The 11,353-nt window shown below is 44.1% G+C and overlaps 3 protein-coding genes across 5 annotated transcripts in view; 2 read left to right on the plus strand and 1 right to left on the minus strand.

Annotated features, from left to right (window-relative positions):
• The window catches only part of LOC108106488, a 47,927-nt gene extending 41,387 nt beyond the window's left edge, over window positions 1-6,540 (plus strand). For all 3 annotated transcript variants that reach the window (XM_017213567.2, XM_017213568.2, XM_017213569.2), the window contains 3 exons: window positions 62-3,096; window positions 3,163-3,389; window positions 3,452-6,540. In XM_017213567.2, the coding sequence (XP_017069056.1) occupies window positions 62-3,096; window positions 3,163-3,389; window positions 3,452-5,439 (5,250 nt within the window). In that variant the 3' untranslated portion in view covers window positions 5,440-6,540. The remainder of the gene's footprint in view (window positions 1-61; window positions 3,097-3,162; window positions 3,390-3,451) is intronic.
• A 90-nt stretch (window positions 6,541-6,630) lies between these two features.
• LOC108106489 (phospholipid scramblase 1) lies at window positions 6,631-8,433 on the minus strand. Its single transcript, XM_017213570.1, has 5 exons — window positions 8,287-8,433; window positions 7,416-7,592; window positions 6,960-7,351; window positions 6,759-6,902; window positions 6,631-6,699 (listed from the first exon to the last, which is right to left on the minus strand). Exons 1-5 carry the CDS (start codon window positions 8,369-8,371, stop codon window positions 6,670-6,672), a joined length of 828 nt encoding a protein of 275 aa, XP_017069059.1. The 5' UTR covers window positions 8,372-8,433; the 3' UTR covers window positions 6,631-6,669.
• Window positions 8,434-9,103: 670 nt separating this feature from the next.
• Window positions 9,104-11,353, plus strand: LOC108106773 (syntaxin-6). The gene is made up of 4 exons (XM_017214014.2): window positions 9,104-9,524; window positions 9,619-9,776; window positions 10,067-10,771; window positions 10,980-11,353. The coding sequence occupies exons 1-4, from the start codon at window positions 9,490-9,492 to the stop codon at window positions 11,054-11,056; spliced, it is 975 nt and encodes a 324-aa protein (XP_017069503.1). The 5' UTR covers window positions 9,104-9,489; the 3' UTR covers window positions 11,057-11,353.

The raw sequence follows: 11,353 nt of genomic DNA on the forward strand, positions 1-11,353 counted from the left end.
GAGTGTTTAACTAATGATTTGTATTTAATATATAACTAACTATTGCCTAATATTTTTTCAGAATGTGGCGAAAGTACAGGAGCACATTTCCAAGTTGATCTCTCAAAATGAAGCGATTGTGGAGAACAAGGAGATATTGTTGCAGAAAAAGTACCCCAAGCAGCTGAGTCGTTCTCGTAGCTTCAACAATGCCAACAGCAACAATACATCGCAACACGGTAGCAACCCGTCGACATTGCCTGCAAGCAACAGTCACAACTTGAATGCCCAGATGCCGGAGCGGGAGACTAAAGTGAATTTGGCACAAGCTATCGTTCAAAAGCAGCAGCAGCAGCAACTTCAGCAACAGCAACTGCAGCAGCAACAACAGCAGTTAATCCAACTTGAGCAGCAGCCCTACTATACGTACATGCAACAGCAGCAGGAAAACCAACAGCTGGAACCTCCTAATGGCTTGGTTAAAAGGAATAACAATTATAAGGTTGCGCCAGCGGTGCCTGTAAAGCAGCAGCCACAACTGCCACCCCCGCCTTCTCCATTGCCCATGCAAACGATGCAGTATCGCCAAGATCCTGCAACGCCAGTGGCTAAAATTGAGCAACCAGCAACGGCAGGGCATGTGATGCCTTTAAACTTATCAGCGAAGCCTAAACCAACGCTGGTAACTGTGCCTGTTAGTTCCTTGCCCACCAGTTCTGCACCAACGACACCTGCAACATCAGGGAATCCGGCTGGTAGCTCCAAAACTGGACCACCACCCGCCCAGGTGAATAACTCCATCATCAAGAATCTGCTGCTAAATGCTCGAGGATTGGCAGTGCCAATTGGCGAGGGTGATGATGCTGTCTACTCGTGTCCGATCTGTGCGAGCGAATTCCGCAGTGCGGATGACCTGAAGCTGCACAACAGTACTTACTGCCAGGATGCCAGCTCCAGTGCGCCAATGAGTCCGGCATCTTCTCCCTTCCGCTCCAATTCGATCTCGTTAAGTCTGCCGGAGCTGAAAAGTCACATGGCGAACTCAAAGAATCCATTATCTCTGGCCAAGTTGGCCTGGTCGCAGCTGAAAACCAAGAGGAGTAGTCTGGTATTAAGTCGTCTCAGTGCGGCACAAACCCCAGCGAGGACATCTACGGTAACAGCTCCCACTGTAACTGCATCGGCATCAGCTCCTGTGTCAGCGTCGCCCACAGTTCTTATACAAATATCAGCTGCTGCTCCTCAGATTGAAGCTTTGCGATTTGTAGATGCACCACTGCCATCGCCGGGTCCGTTGTTGGGTAAAACGCCCCTAGTGGACTATGCTCAGCAAAATGCTCCCCGAAAGACCCAAGACTCTGTGGTTATAACTAAAATGCACGAGGATCGGCAATTTGCTTTGCGAGATTTGGAGGCTCAGCCCGCCAAGCGTGTCAAAACCAACGACATGGTGGTGGCATCCTCTACTCAGCCAACGACAAACTTTAACTTTTTCAACAACCAGAATAACAGCAATAATGTACCGGAGATGCAGTTCTCCAAAGAGGAGCGACTGCGCAGATTCACTTCCTCTGGCGGCAGTATGATTCCCATTTCTGAGTGCCCAGACTTGGATAACAGTCCTAAGATGATTCGTACTCCGTTGCTGTCCGGTGGAAGCTTCCAGGACGTTTCAGTAAAAGTCAACAATGAGATGGGATCGTCTAGTAAGGAGCGCAAGCTGATGGCACTGGCCACTGGTAGTGGACTGCTTGGCGTTAGCTCTGGCCCGCAGCACTTTCAGTTTCCGCCCATTAATTCTATAACTGCCTTCAATCCCTTAACGCTGCCACCGATGAGCGGTGGGGATAAAACCACACCAGTTACACCAATACCTCATGTGCCTGGAATGCCAGGACCGGGTAGTTTGACGCCACAAATGCCTCTACTGCCACCTCCACCACAACAACTCCAGTTGCCAATTCCTTCAGGACGAGGACGTAGTCCGAATCGCAAGCAACCGAGTCCACTTCTTTTGGGAGCAGGAGTAGGTGAACTAAAGGCTTTGTCGCCATTCGGTGGAGTTCAGAATGTGCCAAGCGAATTCAGCCGACAACCACCAACTCCAGCTCAACGGCAAGCTCTGCAATGGAACAGCAAGGAGACGTCAAAGAAAGCACCATTTAACTTTCTTCGCATGGCTGATAATGTGAAGACTGCGGAACCTGAAGGGCGTCACTTCAATTTGGAAAATGTGATTGCTGGAAAACAGGCAGAATCGTCGCTAACACCACTGCACGTGGAGACTCCCGCTGGAAGCACCACAGAGGAAGCCAATCCTGTTGCCAGTTCTTCGACATCTGCTAAATCGAAGTTTTTGCGACCCACTAGTCTGCCACTTAAACCTGGAACCTTTACTCCAAAACGCCATCATGGCATTACACCTACAGCGAATACATTGCCGCTGATCTCGCCGGAGACTCCCAGGCCGTCCAAATCCTGTGTGCAACTGTATCTCAATGGACATGCCTATACCTATCTGGGTCTCAAATGCAGCACAAAGATGTTTTACTGTACGGTGAACTGTCCGCAACCTTCGTATGTTGCCGGTATGCATAAACTATCTATGTATAGCGTGTGGCAAGTGTGCGAGGAAAACCAGCCTCATCCACTTGGATTCAAACTAAAGCAAGTAATGGCTCTCTATGACTCACGTCAACGGATGCTGGGAAATGGCAGCTCCACTGCAATGGCTGGAACAGGAAAACTAAACTATAATCTAGTGGCCTCTCAGCAAACTGTGTCATCCACTTCGACGTCGTCCAGCAGCAGTGCCTTCTATCAAGGACCATTGAAGACCCCACCAACAGTTACGGTGGCTGCTCTCAGCGAGGCGAATGTTGCAGCCAAGGCCAATGAGGAGGCGCAGGCCAAAAAGCTGGAGACAAGTCCGTCTGGACAGCCCCTGGTGGGTGGCTATGAGTCTCACGAAGATTACACGTACATCCGTGGCCGAGGAAGGGGAAGATATGTTTGCTCTGAGTGCGGCATTCGGTGCAAGAAGCCATCGATGCTTAAGAAGCATATTCGCACCCACACGGATGTGCGACCATTCACATGCAGCCACTGCAATTTCAGGTTAGTTAAGGAGATTTCCTCTACCTCAAATGAAAATATATTAATCTTCTTCTCCTTTTTCCACAGTTTCAAGACCAAGGGCAACCTGACCAAGCACATGCAATCCAAAACTCACTTCAAGAAGTGCATTGAACTGGGCATCAATCCGGGACCAATGCCACCAGACAGCGAGTTCCTGGATGTGGATATGGACTTCGACCAGCAATCGTCCACTTCGGCAGGAGGCCGCACATCATCCATGGCTGGAGAGTCCGATTCAGATGATTACAGTGACAATGAATCGGAAAGTAGCGGTAAGCAGACCTCTTATAATTATCTTTGGGCTGTATTCTTAATCATTAAAATCTTTTCACAGATACGGATGAATCCAAGTCCCGATTGAAAGAGCACGAAGCTGCTAGGGGACTTCTTTCGCTATCGATGACGCCGCCAATTCCGCAGAGCGTGTCGCCTTACCCACAGATGCAGGATACACCACTACCGGCAGCCAGTCCTGCAAACAGCATTGGTTCCTCCGGATCACAACCCAAGAGATTGGTGTGCTCTTTTACGTCGCCCAAGCCACCGTTCGACTACCAGAAGCAGGAACAGTATTATTCCAATCCAGAGGAGTCCAAGCCAAAACGAAGCGTGGCCAGCGAGGAGAGTGCACCCATGGATCTTACTAAGCCGCGCGGCTCCATGACAGCCATATCCCCTTCACCAATTCCACCGCATATACAGGATCTTCCCAAATCGCAAGCCCAGCAGATGCACGATGTTATTTTCGGCAGCTCTGGCAACGAAAGTGGTTTCATGAAGACTCTAATCTCAGTGTCAGACAAGGTTCGCATATCCGCTGAAATGGAGGAGCAGGCCAAGCACGAGGCAGAGGGTGAGGATGTTCATCTGCAGACCTACATCAAGGAACATGCGCTGCACCAAGCCAAGATAAAGCAGAGTCAGTTTAGCCGTAGCTATCTGATTAATACTTTGTACACTGCGGCGTCCCCCGTGATCAGCAGTAGTTCATTGTTTACCACAAACAGCCGGCCCGTTATGACCATTAATGAAGTTCCTAGCATCGAAGTCCACGAGGTTAAGACTCCGGAAGCCGTTGAGTTGCCAACCATTGCTCCTGCTGTCACTCCAGTTACTCCAGCGGCAATTCCCGCTAAGATAACCGAGGAAGAGAGCGAGGAGAACAAAGCGCAGTCGGATCAGGAGAAGCCAAAAGTTGTCGAGCCACATAATGCTAATCTGCCCGCTGCAGTGCAGCAACCGGATGCCAATGATTTCAAGGGAGTACTTGGAAATCCGCCCCCACCAAAACCAACAGTGTCTGTGGCTGTGACAGCAACTACATCAACATCTATTCCTGTGGTACCCTCATCTAACGCCAACTCAAGTCAACCCACACAGCGTACTGTGATTGTGGGTGAAGATGGCTTTAAAAACTCAACGCCCAGCAGCAAGAGCAGTGATCTCCAGCATGTGTCCTACGGCAGAGGAGTGCCACCAGCTCCCATTGCTGGAGATGCACGTCCCACGTGTACCATCTGCGCCAAAACTTTCCAGCGGCAACATCAGCTAACTCTGCACATGAACATTCACTACATGGAACGCAAATTTAAATGTGAACCCTGCAGTATATCCTTCCGCACGCAGGGACATCTGCAGAAACACGAGCGATCGGAGGCGCACAAGAACAAGGTGATGATGACGTCCACGTTTGGTGTTCCAACTACCTCGAATCCACGACCTTTTGAGTGCACGGACTGCAAGATCGCCTTCCGCATCCATGGCCATTTGGCTAAACATCTGCGTTCGAAGACACATGTCCAGAAGCTGGAGTGCCTGCAGAAGCTGCCATTTGGAACTTTCGCCGAAATTGAACGTGCTGGGATAAGTCTTACAGAAATCGATACAAGCGACTGTGAAAATTCGCTTATATCGCTGAAGTTGCTGGCCCAGAAACTGCTGGAGAAGGATCCAAGCAAATTGAGTAGCTATACCACACCCTCTGGCATGATGCAACTGGCCCAGGATGGAACTGGTCCTGTATCGCAGGATAGTGCATCTGAAGACGGCTTTAGTGTTGCTATTGCCAATGCTATAGCTTCGCTGGACAATGACAGTGCTGGGAACACACCCAAGCGTGCGAGCTCCATGTCCGAGGATGAAACGGTTACCAACGGCTTGAATCATAACCTGAAGCGTCGTTTGCCAGGAAGTTTTAGCAGCACTGGCGAGGAGAGCGATAATCCGGCAGAAAACAATGGTGAGAAGCGAGCTCGATCTAGCCAGGAGCTGCCTGTACCCGTGCCCGTGCCCGTGGCTGCTTCAGGAGCGGCCAGTAACTGACAGTATATGTACATGCTGCAGCCCAGCTGAGGTTATCAGTATCCGGCGGTCTATCATCTAGACAACAGTCAGTACGCCATCTATAATTCTAGGAGCGAGGGACGACGCCATGACCAAACCACCTCCAACGAGCGCATATCAAATGTCTAAGCATATCGCATTTGGGCACACACACAACTTACTCTAGGAGCTAGCCTATAAGACCCACCAACTAATATTGGGCTAATCGCGTATCGTAATCAAATGATAGGCTAGATAGAGCCAGATAAGCGAGTCAGCTATTCCAGTGTGAACACTCTAAGGGGAACTACTGCCTAAAAACGAATCTTATAGCAGTCGCCCCCATCATGCAGATCATTTCGGTCTGCCTCTTAAGTATTTAGTTTAAGGAATCGTCATCAGCTAGCCCTAGTTATAAGCCAACCAGCAAGCACACGTATATATATATATATGTATATTATACATTAATTAACCATAATTTGTTTTCGAAATGCATAAATGCAAAAACTCCTGAAGTGCTGTGAGTCTATCTACAAATGTAAAGAGCCGAGAAGTGTGTTATTTATAAGGCATAGCCCAATAATGAACCCCACAAAAAAAAAAAAAAAACGAAAAGAACCAGAACACCCACATTGAGTATATTGGTTTTCCAAGTCCAAATCCAAATTGAATCATCTAAAAATCACGTAGTTCTTCCTTATTTTCAAATTGTTATCACGCCAAGTTAAGAGGAGCAAATGAAAATGGTGAATGCAAAATTATGTTTTAGTTTTGTTTTAATTTTTAAAACGAGAGACGAGACCACGAGACTCTTTGAATTGTTTGTTTTAATTTTGTATTTGACAGAAGAGAAACGAAATGATGAAGAATAGCTAACTGTAAATAATCAATATGTTGTCATATATGCATTAAGCGTTAGGTTAGTCAAACAAACTACACAAAGTTGATAGATATAAATGAAAATTATTGTACAAACTGCTATGGCAAATGCTACAGCAACGTATATATACACATAGATATATGTATATATATGTATATCTATATATATTTGAATGTATGTATGTGGTTAAACAACAAGAAAATGAAGTGATCTATTACATTATTGTAAAATATATCAAAAAACTGAAAAAAAAATACAACACAAACAAACATAAAATCTTATACAAAAAAAAATGACAAAAAATAAAGAAATCAATGTGAATATACAAGGTTTATTGAAGTTGTTTTTGGTTAGAAGCGGGTTTGGAAGTACAAATATTCCTAGAAAAAATATAGTTTAACATTAATCTGGAAAAATTTTTTATTTGGAAGGTACTTACCAGTAAAAAGGCTGATCCCAGTATCAAGGCCCGCTCTTTGGCGGTTAGCTTCACATCACTGAAGTAAATATTTGTGGTATACTGTGACTTGCTGGTCACCCATTTGTGATCTATGGAAGCCCTCATATTGCCACCAGAATGGATCTGCAGGGAGATGAACATATAACTTACGTTATCCTTAAATGCAAATAAATTACTAACCTTAAAGTAACACTCCCTGGGCAGGCAGAAACAGCAGAATCCTGAGTTAGCAGGACCTTCCACACAAAACACAGGCTGACCAGTGTTTCCATCTTCTATGAAGAACTCTGGCTGTGTCAGTGTTGGTGACTGCACAACTCTTCCCAGAACATTACCAGGTGGAATCCAGATTTCTAGACTTTTTGGCTGACAGCAAAGTGATCCTAAGGCTAGTTTCTTACGGAAAACCAAAGCTTCCTGATGGGTTTTGTCAAGAAGGTGCATTTGGAATGGTCGCCCTGCTCCCCATACTAGTCGATTTTTCTCTGTGGAACTTTCGCTGGCCGCGAATATGGCATCACCCAATGGAGATCGCACCACATAACGATTCTCAGAGGAGACAGCAGTTAGAGCTTTCGGAAATACATGTTTATATTAACTGAAAGATTTAGGATACTAATAGGATTTTATATATACCCTCATTGAGCTCAAAGGTCTGTTCAATGTGCACTGATGGCAGATCCGCCAGGCAATCATATCCGGAAAGAGGAATAAAGGTCCTACTGCCCGTAACCGTGGCTATGGGCACCGGAAGTGGGATGCGTGGAGCCTCTTGCCGAGGCTGTGATGTGATGCTAATGTGGGAGTCGTAGACTAAAATAAAAGGGAGGAAAGTAAGCATTGCAAAAAATTTAAAATTCCATCATAGTTAAGAATATTATAAAATATAATTAAGTTTCAAAAGCTAAAATACGTTAAATAAAAATATATCCCACTTTGCCAAATGATCGAATTACTTTAAAATAAATAGGGTGGTTGAACTTTTCAGCACCGATAACGGCTATCTATATTTTGCTTTGAATATAGTTAAAAAAAATCAAAACACTTGATTCTTTTTATTCATATTATTATCTTCGATACTGTTTATATTGGGGTAACAAAAGGTAGGGCATAGAATGTTGCCAATTCTTTAAATGTGTAGTGAGAATAATGAACTAAGGTAATGGTTCCTTTCTCAAAATTTTATTACTTTTCTTGGAATAGGAAAAAAGTTACTATAAGATACAGATAAGTTCTTGGGTACGGCTTTATAAACTGTATGATCGGTCGATTCGATCGTACCAAACAAAGACACTTGAGGAGACCAGACCACAACAAAACGCTAGCCGATAAGATATAGCCAACTTGTAGTCGCATATTTGTGTCGAACTGTGACACACACTCTCGCTACCAATAATAATTAATCCGGTGCAATGCTTATCAGTTGGTAACAAGTCAGTTACCAATGTCCATGGGTGATTCACATAGTGTTTTGATTTGCTTTTCTAAAACTATATCCCTAATTTACCTCTTGGTTCTGAGGGACTTGGCTGCTGGGCCACGCGTATTTCACTATCATATTGCAAAGTTCGCACCGCGTCGTTTTGCAACATTTTCCAAGCACTTTTCAAACTTATTTGACAGCGGTCTAAAACGGATAACGGTTGTTGGTGTGACAGTCGTACTATGAAAATACTGTATAGGAGTCTGACTTGGCCATACTTAGTCATAAAATCAAAAAAAGCTTAAAAATTTATATTCGTTTCTGTTTTCTTTAGTATTAAAAAAGTAATGTATAGGTAATATTCTTATTGATCTTTTTGCCATACTTTAAAGGTTTTGGGAGACCTTCGGCATTCAATTTAACGAAAACATATTTTTGAAAATAGAGTTGCCACAAAAGCAGTCCGTTAAATATCGGATTTTCATTGCTTCCGATATATACCAAAAATAAATTTGAGAAAAATCCATCATCGCAATAAGGTCATACTAAGTCTGACGGTTTATTTTGTTGGCAGCAAAACAAAAATAAAACAAATTATTTAAAGTAAATAGTACTAAATTCTCTCGTGCGTACTTAAATTAAAAGTCTGTCACCGTGTTCTTGGATCGAAGCTTGCTAAATGAGGTGGCAACGAACAGCAGGTGAGCCAAGTGAATCAAAATAGTGCTGTCATTTTGGCCAACTTTTGTTGTGGAATTCCTTCTTTTTGGCCATATTTCGGGTTGTTTTGGAATAACGGTTGTATTTTTGGGGGTTGGAAGAAAAGTGGACCATGCGCAGGCGCGAGAGCGGCGTAAACAAATGCCAATGGTTCTTTGGATATGTTTTAGCCTCCGGAGCGCGAATAACGACAGTGTTCTCTGGGCCATCGGCGGAATCTATAGAGAAATCGGGCGATAAGCGGCACGGCACCTCAAGTGCAATAATCAATAAACGTGCTGTGCAAACTTTGCTTGCTGGCCAAAAGATAAAACCCAGTTGATTGTGAAATTCCTGCTAAAAAAGATAGAAAACATCAAATTCAGTCCCACTTTGGATTAATATTTGATGTAACCCCCAAAGTGTTTGCCTTGGTATTACCAACTTGCACTTTCCGTACATCCCCCTTTGGATTTTGGGGGTGGTTTTTGCCCGGAAAAATCCATGAAAATAACCATCAAGTGCGCCACGCTGGTGAAAAACTGCTAGGAGTGTTAATTTCTGCTTGGGTCAAGAAGAGAACACGGCATGTCTCTGGAGGATCCCTTTTTCGTAGTCAAGGAGTAGGTTCCACCACATTTCGTTTAATGGCAACTGCAGCTTGACTCGAATTTCCCCTTAACTTATCCCTCTGCTTTTTTTTTTCATTTCCTATAGCGAGGTATTCAAAGCTCTGAACAAAACCCGCGGCCTTTATCTGCGTTGGCGGGAGTTGGGTGAGAACGGCGGAACGGAGGCTGAATGGACTACCACTGAGCTGCGTAACTCGCTGCGAAGCATTGAGTGGGATCTCGAGGACCTCGAGGACACTATCAATATCCTTTTTTCAAAGCAATCCATTGGAAAATCAATTCGTTACCCAGTACTCAAAGGGTTTAAAGGGTGATGAATCAGTTTTCAATGTCCGTTTTTGGGGTCTTCTTTAAATTATATTGTTATACCTATGTACTTTGATAAGTTTTTTAAAGTTTCTCTGTTAAACTTTAACTTTTAGACGAAGTTTTTGCTATTACACACGAGTACTGGGTATCTTTAAGTCGGACCAATCGACTATATAAACTTAAACCAAGGTTTTCTCCTTAACCCTAAACATTCCGACTAACACGCATCGTTGAGAAGAACCCTAGCAAGTTTCGAATCGACAACCGTGAACTCTCCAGCCGGCGCCACTTCATCGACAACACTCGCGATGAGGTCAAGCAGATGAAGGATAAGATGAGCCTGAACCGTAGCCGGGACAGAGACATCACCGCACACCAACCTCTACTCGATAACGATCGCCATAGCCCCAATCACAATCATTCCATTGCCATACCCAACTCGAATTCCAATTCAAACGAATACCATCAGCATCCGCACAACGATCGTACGTATTTGGTGGAGTGTCCCAACGGCAATTCCCTGATCAATAGTGGAAGTCAAGCGGTGGCCAATACCATAGCTGGAACCATGTCAGCAGCAGCGGCAGCAGCTTCCCGCCATAGTGGCACTAAGTACTCCAAACTGGAAAATGCCTTGGATAGTCCCAGTCATTATGGACAGACGCATCACGGCGGTATGGATAGTCCAAGTCATAGGTATGTGGGCGAAACGGTGTCCATACAGCAACGCATGATCCAGGGTCAGGATGAGCAGCTGGACATGATCAGTGATTCGATTGGCACTCTGAAGACGGTCTCGCGACAAATTGGCGTCGAGCTCGATGAGCAGGCGGTGATGTTGGATGACTTTGGTAACGAGTTCGATACCACGGAGTCCAAGCTGGACACGACCATGAAGAAAGTTGCCAAAGTCTTGCATATGAATAATGGTGAGTGGTTTGGTTTTCGAGGTATTAAGAAGGGAATTTTTGTTTGAGGATTACTAATTAAAAAGATCTTTCATTTAAATATGACAAATGCTTAAGAAATTAAATTAGTCATCACGATTAGTAATTAACAATCGAAAATTACTCAATCTTTACTTCTTCCGTCCATTATAACGCATATATAACTAACTTTATCAATTTTTACCCGCAGATAAACGACAGTGGGCCGCCATTCTCATCCTATCCGGGCTGTTATTGTTTGTGATAATTTTGTTTATTATTTTGTAATTGCTTTCGTTGTGTTTTTGAAATCGGTTATATTTAGTGTAAATTAGTTTTATTTATGACTTGGCTTGGTTTTTGAATTCCGTTCCTTAAAAGCAACGCAAATAATGTTTATTTAAACGAATTATCAGCATATTCCAAGTAAACTCCCTTGCTGTATATACACGTGAAAATTTTAACCAAATTTATTACCAGCCACTGAATATATATATATATACATAATGTAATTCCAAAGCTACGGATAGAGATGATCATGTAAAGTCAATGTAGGCGGGTAATAAAAGATAAACTAACTACTTA

This window comes from Drosophila eugracilis, unplaced genomic scaffold (genome assembly GCF_018153835.1).
Source record: "Drosophila eugracilis isolate 14026-0451.02 unplaced genomic scaffold, ASM1815383v1 contig_90, whole genome shotgun sequence".
Lineage (NCBI taxonomy): Eukaryota > Metazoa > Arthropoda > Insecta > Diptera > Drosophilidae > Drosophila > Drosophila eugracilis.

Excerpts from the sequence above, each read along its gene's own strand:
- LOC108106489 (XM_017213570.1), bottom strand. The coding sequence starts at position 8,371 with ATGTTGCAAAACGACGCGGTGCGAACTTTGCAATATGATAGTGAAATA. Across the intron at positions 7,352-7,415 it reads GACCTTTGAGCTCAATGAGG|CTCTAACTGCTGTCTCCTCT; the intron begins GTATATATAAAA and ends TATTTCCGAAAG. Across the intron at positions 6,903-6,959 it reads CCAGGGAGTGTTACTTTAAG|ATCCATTCTGGTGGCAATAT; the intron begins GTTAGTAATTTA and ends ATCTCCCTGCAG.
- LOC108106773 (XM_017214014.2), top strand. The coding sequence starts at position 9,490 with ATGTCTCTGGAGGATCCCTTTTTCGTAGTCAAGGA. Across the intron at positions 9,525-9,618 it reads CCCTTTTTCGTAGTCAAGGA|CGAGGTATTCAAAGCTCTGA; the intron begins GTAGGTTCCACC and ends CATTTCCTATAG. Across the intron at positions 10,772-10,979 it reads AGTCTTGCATATGAATAATG|ATAAACGACAGTGGGCCGCC; the intron begins GTGAGTGGTTTG and ends TTTTACCCGCAG.